General features: G+C 56.3%; 1 protein-coding gene across 1 annotated transcript in view; it reads left to right on the top strand.

Annotated features, from left to right (window-relative positions):
- The window catches only part of COL5A1 (collagen type V alpha 1 chain), a 207,313-nt gene extending 201,093 nt beyond the window's left edge, over positions 1-6,220 (top strand). Inside the window, 1 exon segment of the mRNA XM_033238619.1 lies at positions 3,744-6,220. Coding sequence (XP_033094510.1) covers positions 3,744-3,890 — 147 coding nt within the window. The 3' untranslated portion in view covers positions 3,891-6,220.
- The last annotated feature ends 9,289 nt before the right edge of the window (positions 6,221-15,509 follow it).

Here is a 15,509-nt window from a genome sequence, read left to right as displayed (position 1 = left end):
AGACGGGACTGGAAACACGGGGCTACCCAGACTGCACTCTGGGCTGGGAGAGGAGAAGCAGCTCCCTCCCCAGGGCCGTTTTACTTCTGGAAGGCAAAGATTCTGGCTTTGAAAAGATGGAGAGAGAATGGCTCAAAACTGCATAACCCCAGAGGGCAGAGGCAGGCTGTGTGGCCAGGCTGGACGGGAGGTTTGCGTGGAACGGTGGGCAGTGGCAGCAGTGTGGAGCTGGGGTGCGGGGCGGCCATGGGGGTGGCGTGCAGGGACGCTGGCCTAGACTGGCAGGTGCGCTGCTGACCCTCGTCCCTGACAAGCCCAGCCACAATTTGAAAAGTCACAACCCTCTCATTTAATTACGGGGGCTGCTGCAGGAGGCGCTGATGCCCCGAACTCGGGCCAGCGGCAAAAGCCCTGCCTCGGCCCCCGGAGGTCTGCGTGATTCATATTGTAATAACGGCCGCAGAAATTGGAATTCCAACGCGGGCACCGTTTGGCTGGGACGCCTGATTGACGGGGCCGCTGAGCGGGCCCAGTGGAGAGGCACAAATCACCTGCAGGAGGGCCCAGGCACCGCGCCGCATAAATCCTGGTGTTTGTGCAGCTTTCGGTGCCTCCGGGGGGCCGTTCCTGGCCTGTAATGGTTATTTATGCCTCTGGAATAACGGGGTAACAGAGCGGCTTGCAGTGGCCTACTTTAAATACGCCCCTCTCTAAGCGCTCTTATAATTGGAGCAGAGGGGTCCCATAAATCCCCTGAAATCACCAGACAGTTCAGCAAACGCTGCCCATCCCTCCGGGGAGAGACTGATGCCATCGCCGAGAAGGGCTGTGACCGATGCCACCGCTGAGAAGAACTGCTTGCCCGGCCTCCTGGGTGGATGAGAAAGGCCGGGCACTGCCCTGCTGGCTTCCTGACCTGTCGCCAAGCTCACGTAGCTCCCCAGGACAGCGCTGCCTTGCAGTGGCCCAGCGAAGCCAGGCCCGATCATCTCACTGGACTCCTTGAGTGGGACCGGGCGAGGGAGCAGAGGCCTGAGGAGAGAGGTCTAGACAGGCAGGGGTGGTCTCTCGCTCCTCGCCAGTGGGAAGGGTGAGGAGGTCAGTGCCCCCAGGGCTTCATCCCTGGAGGGTATGGGTGGCCGCCTCTCATTGAATATCCTGTGTCCAGCCCTGCTGCCCACCCATCCTTCCCAGCCACTGCAGAGCTGCGACTGGCCCTGCCCTCCTTCTCCATGGGAGAGCTGTGGCCACCCCCAGGCAGGCTTGTGGGACAGCAGCATCCCAGCTGCGTTCTGCAGGGCTGAGCTGGCCACAGGGTGCTGTCTGCCCCACACTCAGCATTCTGTGGAACCGTGTGCTTTTGCTGTCGAGCCCCGGGGCGCCCTGTGGTGAGGTCCTTTAGGACAGCATTTCTCAAAGGCCAGTCATGAACATGCCTATCAGAATTATCTGAGACGCCCATTTTTAAAAATGCAGATTCTGAGTCCTACCCCAGCCTGACAGAATCAGCCTCTCTGGGCGGGGGTCAGAGCTGCATGGGGTTAACCAGCTCTCCGAGAACTCGCGTTCGCTCTGAAGTTCCAATCCCAACTTGAAAATCATTGCAGGCCGAGCCAGCGGCAGTAAGGAGAAAGGTGTTCCTATCCAGGCAGGGGTGTGAGAAGGGCAGGGTCGTGGGGAGCAGTGGGCATTAGGAGGTGAAGCTTGAGAGTCTCGTGGGTAATACCAGGAATGCATGCAGGGGAGGTAAGCTTCGTTCATTCTCACAGTGCGTCTATGACGGTGGCGTGCCCATTTTCCAGCTGAGGAAACTGAGTCACAGAAAGTTAATTGGTTATCCATTGCTTGTAACCAATTAGCCCCCCCAAATTTAGCAGCTTAAAACCACAGATGTTTATCTCACTCCGTGTCCGAGCGTCAGAAGCCTGGGAGAGGCGCGGCTGGCTGGCTGTAGCTCAGAGTCTCTTAGTCCACTCGCTGCCACGACAAATCTCACCAGCTGCGTGGCTCCTAAGCAACAGAGATTTGTCACCCACAGCTCTGGAGGCTGGAAGTCTGTGACCAGGTTGCCAGCAAGGCAGGCTCTGGTGAGCTCCCCTCCAGGTTGCAGATAGCAGCTTCTCACTGCACCCTCACCCGGCAGTCTCTTGGGTGCCTCTTTTATAGGGGCACTAATACCACTCATGGTGCTCCACCCTCAGGACCTCCTCAGCTCCCATCCAACGGCCCCACCTCCTAACACCATCCTTGGGAACGGGAACATTAAGATCACAGCCGGGGAGAATAAGGCCCTTCATGGCCACGCCCTCCCCATAGTTCAGGGAGCAGAACACTGGGAGAGCTGGAGCTGTTGTCTGCTATGGAAATCTCTGGCCTGGGAGCCTGTGCTGGGCCCTCTGCAGGGCTGCATCCTGGGGACACTGCCTCCCACCCCGGAGGGAACCCTGGCTGGCTCGACTTGCTTATCTGATCATTTCTTCTGGGGATGGGGCAGTGGAAGATCCTTCCCAGGCCCAGATCCCGCTGAGACTGTAAATCCGGTCTGGGTCTGAGGTGGCAAAAGCCATTGCCCAGCATGCGTTTGCAGGCTCCTGGTTTGCGGGAAAGATGCGGCCTCCGGGGCCCCTGTCTTGGGGGAAGTTGACAGGACAGCAGGGCCAGCTCAGCCTCAGTAATAAATGCCCTGAACACCGGGAGTTACATTTGGGTGGCTTTGGGGAGGGACCAAAGAATCGCACACCTTCGCTGCCTGTGTTCTGTCATGTCACACCTTCGCCGCCTGTGTTCTGTCTCACACCTTCGCCGCCTGTGTTCTCACACCTTCGCCGCCTGTGTTCTGTCTCACACCTTCGCCGCCTGTGTTCTCACACCTTCGCCGCCTGTGTTCTGTCTCACACCTTCACTGCCTATGTTCTCACACCTTCGCCGCCTGTGTTGTCTCACACCTTCGCCGCCTGTGTTCTGTCTCACACCTTCGCCTCCTGTGTTCTGGGAGGGAGGAGGCCTCTCCTAGGCTTCCATCCCCCACCCCAGCACCCAGGGTTGTGCTGGTTTGAGCAAGGGATGGGTGCTGACTCATCCTGCAGGTCAGGTTCATTGCGCTACCCCTGCCCTCTGTGCCTCAGTTTACCTACGACTCCTCTGGACCAGAGGGTGTAGAAGGTCCCCACCCCTTCCCATACTTGTGAAGGTGAAGACCCAGCCCACCGAGTGCCTAAGGCGGTGTGAGGCAGGGGATCGTAGGGGGGATCTTACTTGGCTCAAGGCTCTGCCGGTGCCAACTTGGACTCTTTCCTTTGCTAACCGAGAGCCCCCCTTTGATTTTCCCATGTGCCCTGCTTGTTCTGTAGCTGGCCCTGGGTCCTGGGGGGCTGCCTGGAAGCAAATACCTGGGGTATCACAAGGAGTCTGGACTGGGCACGGGGCGAAGGCTGATCAGCTTCGATTCTGTGTGCGCCCCAGCTGCACCTGAAGCCTTGGGAGGGTCCTGTCGCCTCGCTGATGCCCACCCCACCCCCTTCCCACCTGTGCAAGGGGGACTCTCGGGACATCCACAGGGGTTAAGTGCATGCTCTGATCAGCCATATTTCCTCCAACACTCGCCCAGGCAAGCACAGCCATGGGTGGGAGACAGGACACCAGCCCAGGTTTCCGAGCCAGCCAGAGTGTGGGGGGCGCGACTGGTAAACCCCAAGACCTCCTACTGTTCTTACCCACCGGCCACCTGTCTCCCTTTTCCCCAGACCAAGAAAGGCTACCAGAAGACGGTTCTGGAGATCGACACCCCCAAAGTGGAGCAGGTGCCCATCGTGGACATCATGTTCAATGACTTCGGTGAAGCGTCACAGAAATTTGGATTTGAAGTGGGGCCAGCTTGCTTCATGGGCTAGGAGCCGCGGAGCCCGGGCTCCCGAGAGCAACCTCGTGACCTCAGCATGCCGTTCGTTCGTGAGTGTCCCATGCATGTCCTGATCCTGGACAGTGAAGGCTTCTCCCTCCCCTCCCGCCTGACTTCATCTGCGCCTCGGCACCGCGGGGCGTGGGACCCCAGCCCGGAGAGAACAGAGGGAAGGAGCCGCGCCCCCACCTGGAGCCGAATCACATGACCTAGCTGCACCACAGCGCCTGGGCCCGCCCCACGCTCTGTCCACACCCACGCGCCGCGGGAGCGGGGCCACGCCTCCGGCCCCCCAGCTCGCCTGACCAATCCTGTTCGTGAATAGCTGGCAGGGGTTGGGGGAGGGACTGCCAGATTTGGACACTGTATTTTTTTTCTAAATTCAACTTGAAGATGCGTATTTCCCCTGACCTTCAAAAAATGTTCCGAGGTAAGCCTTGTAAAGGTCATCCCACCGTCACCAAAGCCTCCGTTTTTAACGACCCCCAACACGATCCATTCAGAGGCCAAATGTCATTCTGCAGGTGCCTTCCCGATGGATTAAAGGTGCTTATGTTTTTGTGAGTTTTAAGTAAATATTTGTATTGTATTGTTATAAATGTTAAGTGTGCCTGGCTTTCAATCATGCACGGAAACCCAGTCTCAGTCCCGCGGACAGAATGGGCGAGGCATGGATTCTGGGTTGCAGTACAGTTCTGATTAGAAATAGGAAGTCTCCCCCGACCCCCGCCCTGGCCAAGAACGTGCAATAAATTGGAGATTTACCCGGGGCAGCAAGAATCGATGCTGCCGTTGAAAAGCAGGTACCAGTGCCCTGTTTCAGACAGTTTTTGATTCACTCTAGACCTTTTTTTAATAGGGAGGGAAAGAATTTGATATTTTACTTTTTTCTACATGCACTTAGACTAAAACACAGGTTTAGATTAATTTTATTTGCTTCCTTTTTCCGCTTTTCTTCCTGCAGAGCCTGATGGGAGAATGTCCAGGGCAGGGAAACCACATTTTTTGTAGGTGATAACTCAATGAAAATTGGTGCTTATTTTTTACACTTCTCTCTTGTGGTGCTATCTGTTTTAAGGTCTCCTTGAAGGCGCACCGGGGTACCTGGCCATGCCTCGTTCTCCCTGCTTTCTTAATCCTGTTATTGCCTCCACAGTCTGTTGCCAAGGACTTTAAGATCAATGCACGTCACTTTCCTTTCCACTGGGCAGGATAGCCAAGCACTCTCCCTCCTGCGCTCTCCTGCGCCCTCCCGCCCCAGTGCGTCCACTCCCGAGGGCTGTTATGAGGACTGGGTTGTGCCTACTTGATTTGAAAACACACACAAGCAATAAAAAGCCTCTTCCTGCATTGTCTGTGGTGTGACCATAGCGGATTGTATTTGGTTCCTGAATGTTTGTGGTGCTAATTTCTGTATTTGTTCCAAGCCGTTCAGTCGTGCCATGCGCTGCCTCGGTAGATGGAATAATGTACAATGAACTCCATGAGTCTCTCCAGGGCTGCCTGCAGCACTTCTTTTCCAAGTAGCCGATTCGGATTCCCATCTCAAATGTCCTGGATGCGAGCGTCAGCAGCTCCAGAGCTCGGGGTGGGTCAGGTCCCCTTTGGGGAACCCTTTCCTGGCCATCGAGGTCGGGGGGCTGCCGTCTGCGGGCAGGAGGACCCGAGGGGCAGCCTGGAAAGGCGATCTCTTCACTGTGAAAAGTTGTCCAGGTGCAGCGCCTTTTCCTTCCACCGTGGGAAATGCAGGCTGGGCCCTCGGGGTGAGCCCGCGGGGCTCTGGTGCTGTCCCCCACCCCCACCCCCACCAGAACGCAGTTCCAGCTTAGGAAGCCACAACCAAGTCACCCAGGAGGAACACAATACTGCCAACGCGGCTTTTCCAAATTTCCCTGGAAAATAAGTCTTGCTCTTGCCAAAGAAAAGTCTGGCTTGGAGAGTCTCTGGAGCCCAGGATACCAGCGTGTGCCAATGACTGTCACCTTCACTCTTCAAAAGAAAAGCCTTAGCCGAGGACTGTCCCGCTACGCCCCGTGGACTGCGTCTAGGTCATGTGATTCTGTTTTCATTTCTCATCCCATCCAATTTGTCCTTTTCTCCTGTCATTTGCTTCCTCTGTGGTCCCTTCAAAGTTGTTATAATTTGTACTGAACTTCAAAATATGTCCCGTTCTCCCCAGACCACTCTTGCCACAGTATATTGCAATAAAATTACTTCTTATATTTGCAGAAATTCTTTTGGTGTAATTTTTTCCTCCCAATATATATAATTGGACAAACGCTTCTGAAAAGAAAAAATGGTAAGCCAAAAAAAAAAAAAAAACCCCAAGATAAAGATTTTAGGACATGAGGCCCTTTGAAATATAATGTCAAATGACGCATTGTACATTTTCAAAACATCCGGTAGACGTGTCGTAAGTTTTAACTGTAATGCCCAGGAAAGGATACCTTAAAATATTCTAAACCTGTGTAACAAAGGAATAATTGTAATAGATTTTCAATAAATCGAGTTGGCTGTTTCCACCCTAAACAGATGTGAGTGGCTGTCTTCTTAAGGGTGGCCAGGCCCCTCCCAGACAGGACTGCACACAGTCCCAGGACGCTAGGGGCTCTGGAGATAACCACACTGGCCACCTGGAGAAAGGAAGGGATGACCCCGGCCGTCCTTAGGTGGAGCTTGTCCCTCAGGAGAGGCCAAGGCTGGCATGGACAGCTTCGTGCCCTTGGGAGGATGTTAGAACATGGCTGGGCATCAGCCCAAGAGGTGAGTTTCAGCAACTGCTGGGCGTCCACACCACCGTGTACTGGCCTCACTCTTCACTCCGGGCAGTTAGCGCCCTGCAGGAATGTTCTGGAAGCTCTCCAGCACTGCCCTTCCAACTGTGTAGCAGGCTTAGACTCCCTGGCTCCTTGTGACTAGGGGTCGGGGAAGGCATGAGGCTCGTTCCAGCCGGTGACCTTGAGCGCACATGGCGTTCACCACTTCCGGTCTGAAGGTGTGGTGCCCTCATGCATAGCACCTGCCACATTTCATGGAGGGACTGCATCACCAGCAGGTTCCCTGAGTGAGCCCCCTGCCAGCTTGTGAGAACTGGTAGCAGGAGCAGGAGAAGCACATTTTTGCTTTGTTAAAGCCACTGATATCAGGGACTGTTTATTACTGCCGAAGAACCCAGGCCAGTGGGTCTCCAGCGGGGTCCGGGGACCGGCAGCAATGGCACCACCTTGTTAGAAGTGCCGATTCCTGAGCCCCATCCCAGACCGGCTGGTCCAGATGCTCTGGGAGGGGGCTGAGTCATCTGAAAGCAGGCCTCTGAGCAACTCTGCTGCACGTTCAAGTCGGAGAGCCGGTGACCTAGGTGATCCTGAATTGTGTAGGTGCCTAAGGATGGGGCGACGTTCACAACAGAAGGGTATTCTGCAGCATTGCCCGGGGAAGCTGGGGCTGTTGTGAGAGGATGGGAGGCTGTTGACCCATGTCATCCACAGGCAGAACGTTGGGTACAATTGTTTGATCACTGTGATAGCTCAGAGGTAGATTACGAACTCATAGCCAGCAGCCCTTGGGGAGGAGGCTCGACATGAAATGATGATGGGCAGGCTGGATGCCTGGACAGTCTGTGGCAAGGTACTACGTGGCAGACCAGCTCTGGAAAGAGCCAGGAACAAAAGGAAACGGTCCACGAATCAAGGATGTGCAGGGCTGGAAGAGGCAACCGTTTCCCGACATCAACTGTTTAAATACCACATTGAGAGACGCCTTGAGGGACACACGCCAGTTAAAACTCAGTCATCATGAATTTGAGCAGCCCATCCCTTTCTTAAAATCCTGGAGTAGATTAGGATGGCGCCTAATAAATGCACTTGAGTTGGGAAAGTGAAAAGTGACTCTGGCAATGGACGCTCGCAGTCGTCAAAGGGTGACGGGTCTGAAAGTCCCTGCCATCGCATCCAGAGCGGGAGAGAGAGCAAGGCAGGTGGGCGGACAGTCGGCGTGGTGCCTGCTGGTGGAGTGGCCTGAATGGCACAGGTGGGCAGCTGATCTGTCCTCCAGAGAGGCTTCCTGCAGAGGGGCCCCAGCCTGGTCTGGAGGAGTCGGTGGCTCAGACTCACAATGACCCTTTGACCATCCCAGGCAGCAGGAGGCTTGAGGTCTGCTCAGCCTGCAGGGACTGCCCTCTCCTATGAAGTGCCCCGAGGGTGTGGGCAGGGAAGCCTGGGAAGGAAGGAGCCTCCCAGGAGCTGAGAGACTGGCAAATGCTCTGCTAGGGCAGAAGCCCCTTCCTGGGTGCAGCCTCTGGAGATGCTCTCTTTGCAACTGGCTCTGGAGATGACTGGAAAGAGTTTCATTTAAAGGCACCACCCAGGTAGAGGCCGGCAACCTGGAGGGCCCTCTCTTCCCCGGGTCAAGCTCCAGGACAAGCTAAGTGAGGCTAGGCCAGGGGAAAGCCAAGGTCCTGCTGGGGGTGCCCTGGAGACAGAGTGACTCTCATCCAGGGGGTTCCAATGCGACTCCTCCCCGCTGCCTGCAGGCACAGAGCTCAGCTACCTGCCAGCTTCATCTGAGGCAAGCACTGTGAACTCAGCCTCCAAGTGAAGCAACCAAGGCCAAGGCTCCCAAGTGAGGCTCGCCCCTGGCTCCTCTGTGCGCCTCGCCTCACGCCTAAGAACCTGGCTGATAAAAGCACCTGCCTGCAAGCTTGGCTGGAGGTCCGGCACTGGGCCTGGTGCCCCATGAGTGTTCACAATGAGTATCCCCAGGAACGTGAGCAGAGCAGCTGGGCTCAGCCCCCACACCTCTGCCTCCCACCGTCATGGCCCCAGCGATTCTTCAGCAAGCACCTGAACATATCCTGGCCTGGGCTGAGTCTCCTGAAGACAGGGTGCCGGTCCCCAATATCAGCCTTGGAGATGAGATCCGCTCCCTGCCCGCCGCGTCCCTGTGAGAAAGATGGAGGCTGGGGCCGGAGCTGTATCGCCGCTCACTGCGTCTCATGAGCCCAGAGTGGGACTCGCGTGGAAAGCCCCAACAGGAGTGGGTGTCACTGTCCTTTTGTTTTAAGCATTCCCAGAGGGCTGGGTTGATCCTTGCTGGATGAGGGAAAACGTCTATCCCCACGAAAGAGAAAGCAGGTTGTCACTTGCCATCCGGAGCGGGAATTCAAGCTTCCTATATCGGAAGAGATGTCCCTCAGTCCCCTTTATCCTAGCACTAGTGCCCTGGGACCAAAGGGTGTCCTCAGCATGACTGAGAGGAAGGAAGGCAGGAGGGGAAATGTGTGCACACCAGCTTGGCGGGGTACAGAGGCTTTGCCAAGAGGCCTCGTCCCTGCAAAGCTGGGCCCCTGGGCTCCAGGTGTGGGGTGAGGGAACCTCCTTGCCTGCCAGGGCCCTTGGCCACCAAGATCCTAGCCCGCCTCAGGCAGTGGCCTCCATGTGGGCCACGGGTGGGCTTCTATGTGGATGTGCATAGAGACCCCTGGCTCTCAGCCAACCTGGCTGGCTGGGGCCCAGGAGGGCTGGGATCCAACCAATTTCTCCGTCACAGGGAGGCCGGCGGCTGAGCCATGGCACAGTTGTGACCCAGAGTTGTGGGACTCCCCTCGCACCCGTCATGCAAGGGGAGTCCCATGATTTCTCGAGGTTGTAGGTGGCAGCTCTGGGAAGTTTCCTGGGGAGAAGGAATCCTGGAGCGGGGGTGCATGCCCCCAGTCTGCCTTCCTTGCCTTCCTCCTCCCACTATTCACCATTTATCCATCCATCCATCCGCCCATTCACACATTCATTCACCCCTTCATTCATCCATTCATCTATCCATCCATTCACCCATCTATTCACCATTTATCTGTCCATCCATCCATCCATCCATTCATCTATCCATCCATCCATCTATTCATCATTTATCCATCCATCTATCCATCCATCCATCCACTCTTTCATTCATCCATTCATTCCTCCATTCCTTCAGTGGCAGTTCATTGACCATCTGCTGTGTGCCAGATGGGAGCAGCAAGGGAGAACCCACCCTCAAGGAGATGTCACTCCAGGGGACACGGGCTGACCAAGACCCACAAGGCAGGGGTGAGGTGTGCCCAGAGGAATGAGACCTGAGGGAATGTAAAGGGGAGGAGACAATGTGCATATGTGTGGTGTGTGTGTGTGTGTGTGGTGTGCATGTGTGTATGGCACGTGTGTATGGCACATGTGTGTGCATGTGCTATGTGGTGTGTGTATTTGGCACGTGCTATTTGTGTTTATGTGAGGCGTGTGTGGTGCGTGTGTACCTGTGTGTGTGGTGTGCCTGTGTGTGGTGTGTGTGTGCCTGTGGGGAGCTGTGCCTGTGTATGTGGTGTGTGTGCCTGTGTGTGTATGGTGTGTGTGTGGTGTATGCCTGTGTGTGGGGGTTGTGTCTGTGCGTGTGCCTGTGTGGTGTGTGTGCTGGTGTGTGTGTGCGCGTGCCTGTGGAGGGGTGTGCCTGTGGGTGTGTGTGGTGTGTGTGTTTCTGTGTATATGGTGTGTGTGCCTGTGTGTGTGGTTTGTGCTGCGTCTGTATAGTGTGTGTGTGGCTGTGGTGTGTGTGCCTGTGTGTATGGGGTGTGTCTGTGTGTGTGGTGTGTATGTTTCTGTGTGTGGTGTGTGCGCCTGTGGGGAGTGCGCCTGTGTGTGGTGTGTGCTGCATGTGTATAGTGTGTGTGCCTGGGTGTGCATGGTGTGTACCTGTGTATGTGGTGTGCGTGCTTGTGTGTACGGGGTGTGTAGTGTGTGGGGGGTGAGGATTGAAGTGCTCTCCCAGGTGACGAGGGCTGCTGGGAAGGTTCTCTGCCTGGAACCCAGTGGGCAGGAAGGACCTTGCAGGAGAGAGAACAACAGGGCAGAGGCCAGAGGGAAGGGGGAGAGGGAGGGGAAGCGGGAGGGGCTGGTGTGGCCTGAGCAGAGACGGGGAGGGAAGCTGCATGGGGGGCGGCGCAGACCCATGAGAGCGGGTCACGCTCCAGCTCCAGGTGTTTCAAAGGTGGGGTTGATGGGATTTGCTGAGAAGAGGCGGTCGGAAGGGAGAAGAGAGAATTCCAGAAGATGCTCGGCCACAGGCATGACCCCCACAGGAGCACACACGCGTGCACACATGCTTCCCCACTGACAGGAACACACACATGCGTGGACACATGCTTCCCCACTGACAGGAACACACACACGCGTGCACACACACTTCCCCACTGACAGGAGCGCACACACGCGTGGACACACGCTTCCCCACTGACAGGAACACACACACACATGCACACATGCTTCTCCACTGACAGCTGTGGCCTGGTGAGAATGGGCTGAGGACAGCTGCCTCAGCGACCCAGGCTCAGACACCACCAGTGTCCCATGTGGCCTCGTGGAATCTGTGGCTCGGAGCTCCTGCCTGCCCGTTTGCACGTAGGACCCATGAATGGAGGGGCACTCTGGCCATGTGGCCCCGCTCCTGTCCTGCAGATGTCTTGGTGACGAAACCCCGTCCATGCATGAGGAGGAAGGTAGGGGCGTCCCTGGAGCTGGCCCGTGCCAGGCCAAAGTGCTGGTTTGAGCTGCCCAGGGCTGTCCTAGTGAATGTCCCCAGACTCTGACAGCCCAGGAGGGCCGGGGGCGTCTACATTCGGGAATCGGTTGGAGAAGGGGAAGAGGGGAGAGCAGGAAGCTTTCGTAGCTGCTCCAGGGCTGTCGGGAGGGCGCAGTTGCCTGACCCCCAGAACTTCACTGATGCTTACCCCCCGTGCCCACTGTGTGGGCCCAGCTCCCAGTGTGGACACCACCTCCTAGCTCTCATTGCCTCATGCAGGCCTCCAGGGCCTTCCCGAATCCATGCCTCCCAGGGCCGGGTCCTGGTTGTTTCCCACTGGGGAGCTTCACCTCTTCATCACCAACAGGCATGGGCTCACACCTCCTAGGGAGCATGGGCTCACACCCCCTAGCGAGCGCGGGAGCACACCCCCCAGCGAGCGCGGGGTCACACCCCCCAGGGAGCGCGGGAGCACACCCCCCAGCAAGCGTGGGGTCACACCCCCCCAGGGGAGCCACAGGTTCTTGATGGGACAAGGCCTGCGCTCAGCAGAAATGCTCCTGGTGTTTCTTGGTGTCTGCCCATCAGTGGTCCCCAACCTGGCTGCCTGTCAGAGTCGCCCAGGGAGCCCCCTGAAAGTTTGCATTCTAGGTCCACCTCTAGGCCTTCTAAGCCTAGAAGGTAGAACCTGCAGTGCTTGAGGTCCCACACCCCACCCCATAGGGTTCTCTGCTTGGCTGCACTTGGAGCTCACTTCACTTCAGCTGCATGGAGACAATAGCCCCACCTGTCCCCACACACCCACACTTCTGCAGGAAGGGGTCTCCCGTCAGAGCCCACAGCAGGCTGGGCCTGCAGCTGCATGAAGTCGAATACTAAAACCTCCTGAAGAGGGATCCAGGAAACCACACTGAATAAAGTTAGAGGTGCGCACATGCAGCGTTATGTATGCGTTAAAGTTACAGGTGTGCACAAGTATCATTTTGTATGCTTTGGATGAAGTTAGAGGTGTGCACACAAAGCACTGTGTGTGCTTTAGATGGAGTTGGAGGTATGCCCATGTAACAGTGGGTGCTTTCGATGCAGACATAAAACGTAAGCATATATTTTACATACGTGTCATAGGAAACTGACCACTGCATGGAGATGTGGGAGTCAGATTTAAATATTTCTAATATAATGAAACCTACCCGGAACATGAAAGGGAGCCATTCATTCTGATCCAACAATCTCACAAATGAGACTTTGTCATGAAGACAATTTCAACAGAGGAGAAGAAACAGGCCGAGGATCCAACTGAAGCGAGGCACGGCCATCCAGGGAGGCGATGTGGCCATCTGAGGGTGCTGGATGTGCAACTGTAGCACATGGGAGGAGCAGACCCTGTGACAAGGTCCCACAGCCCTGGGGTGACCACTGAGGCATGGGAGGCATAGATGCTTGTCCAGATTTCCCCTGACAAGGCAGCCTGCAAGGTGAGAAGGCAGCATCGTCATCCTTGCCCAGGGGCCCGGTGAAGCCCGTCCTGACCTGCCAGCAGTGTTCAAGGGTACAGTGCTCCCCCAGGAGAGCCCCTCCAGGCATACAAGGCTCAGGCACACAGCCTGTGTTCCCAGTGTGGTCAGGTCTCCCAAGGACTCTGAGGCCTGGGAGAGACTCCCCAGCTCCGTGGGCCATCGCTATCACGCCCTCAGCCTGGGGAAGCTGGCAGGGGTTGGAGGGACTGGGCTGGCTCCTCTTCCTGTCCTCCCAGCCCAAGCTGGGAGGACGTGCAGGCTGCCTTGGCTCGACTCGGGTTGGGTTGTAATGACCCATAGCCTCTCTTGGAGACTGGGGACTGTTTCTGTACCCCAGCCTGGAAAACATCCCTTTCTAGTAATACCCCGGGAGTGAATACTTCCACAAAAGCCACATGCACTTTCTGCCCCAAACATCTTGCTTTTTTTTCTTTCCAAATTGACAAATGGAAATCACGTAGGTTTGGGAGAAGCCGAATTCCCTGACATCTGTTGAGAACTGACATGTTCAACAGAGCAAGAATCTCACTATCCTTTGGGACTTTCCCAAACTCATTTTAAAACTAGAAGTCACTAGACTAGACTGAATGCTCCTTATAAGGGTGGGGATGATTTCAAAGACTTCCTAAAGGTGGGCGACTGACCATACAAGGGCAGCCTCCTCCGTGCTTGCATCCTTTACCACTGTACAACAAATGATCCCAAAGCCCGGAAGCTCAAAACCGTACCTGTGTATCATCTCACAGCTTCCGAGGGTCAGGAATACAGAAACATCTCAGGGGGTCTCTGCCTTGGGATCCCTCTTGCCCCCAAATTGCAATCAAGGTGTCACCTTGCCCCAAATTTATAATCAAGGCAAATTTTGATTGCCCCAAAATTGCAATCAAGGTGTCACCCAGGGCTGGGGGCTTATCCGGGGCTCATCTGGGGAGAGCTCCACTCTCAAGCTCACTCACAGCGGTTGGCAGGATTTGGGGCCCTGAGTGCCATTGGACTGAGGGCCTCAGGTGGTGACTGGCTGTTGGCTGGAGGCCACCCTCAGTTCTTTATGATGCGGGCCTCCCAGCACAGCCACCTGCTCCATCACAACCACAAGAGGAGAGTCTGCCAGCAAGATGGAAGTACCATCTTTTATGCCAATCACAGAAGGGATGCACCATGTCCCTTGCTATATTCTGTGGGTTAGAAGCAAATTACTACGCCCAGCCTGGATTCAAGGGGAGGGGACTCCACAAGGCTGAGGGCGCGGGAGTTGGGGAGCAGCAGTGCCAGCTTTCGGTCAGCCTGCTCAGCGTTCAGGAGGTGTGAGTGTTGGTGTCCGAGTGCTCCTTAAGTCTGGGACCTGAAGTATATTTCTTAACCATTCATGCATGGGATAGGTCGGAAGCAAGATGTCCGGCTGCCTGGTTTCCTCATCCACAAAAAAGACGAAGCTTCCACAGCTTGCAGGGCCAGCTGAGTTAATGGCTGGGAAACGCTTTCTTCCAGGGCCCCAGCAACTGTCATGCACTCAGTCACACCAGTGCTGCTCACCACGTGCTGGCCAGGGGATCTCAGGGTGCCACTGATCACAGAATAGTCTCTTAGTGTCCAGAACCTGCTGGGTGTGTGGCCCTGGTTGTCGAGTGAGTATCTTGAGAGAAGAGAATGTCCTGCCTGTGATGACCTCAAGTACACCCAAAGAGACCAGACTCACAACTGAGACCCCCCCAAGAGTCACTCAGAGGCCAGGAACCCCCAGGCCCCCAGGCTGAGCGCCGAGCCTGCTCTAAGCAGGCGGAGTGTTCAGGACAGGCTTCCAGGAAGAGGTGGGATCTCACCCTCCACAAGAAGGTAGAACGTGGAGATGGGCCGAAGAAGCCGTTTGGATACCTTTCTTAAGTATGCCGTTGTGATGTCTGTCTGTCTGTTGGAGGTCTGCATGGAACGCTGTTCATGGAACACCCCTCTGCCCTCTGCACTTGGAGGCTGGGTCCTGGGGCTGACCCTCTGCACCTCTCTCCCAGATTCCAAAAGATGAGAGCACAAAATGAGAAGAGGTGGTCTTCCCCTGTAGGGTAGAGGGAGCCCCTGTTTTCATAGCTGGAGCCAAGACAACCAGGGTGGGAGCTTGGGCCACATGCCACCAGTCCACGTTGGTCCAGCTCCAACCCTGTCCCACTGCAAATGTCATGGAGGAGGCAGCCATGCCCTCGGGTGCTCGCGAGGCAGGTGGAGGTCGATGTGGGCCTGGGACTAGGGCCGTCCGGCATTCGCTGTGCCCCTCCTGAGCTCCCACTGCCCAGGCAGCACCAGCAGGCTCTGGGGAGGGACGCAGATCCCGGGTGGAGTGGATCTGACCCAGGCCTGGGAGGATGAATTCCCCACCCCTGACCCTGCCTGTCTGCCTCAGCCCAGGGAAAGCCGCCCTGGTAAGCTTGGTTCCTCCCTCCGGGGGGCATTCCAGGAGTGAGGAGTTCCACGGGGCTGGCTGGGTCTGGGTGCAGCTAGCAAGCCTACCACCCACTCCCAGCCACAGTCCTGATGCCAGATGCCACACCGCTTTCTCAGGT

This window comes from Trachypithecus francoisi, unplaced genomic scaffold (genome assembly GCF_009764315.1).
Source record: "Trachypithecus francoisi isolate TF-2019V2 unplaced genomic scaffold, Tfra_2.0 Lachesis_group16, whole genome shotgun sequence".
Classification (NCBI taxonomy): Eukaryota; Metazoa; Chordata; class Mammalia; order Primates; family Cercopithecidae; genus Trachypithecus; species Trachypithecus francoisi.
The sequence above is the reverse complement of the archived record's forward strand: the minus strand, read 5'-3'. Positions and strand labels throughout refer to the sequence as shown.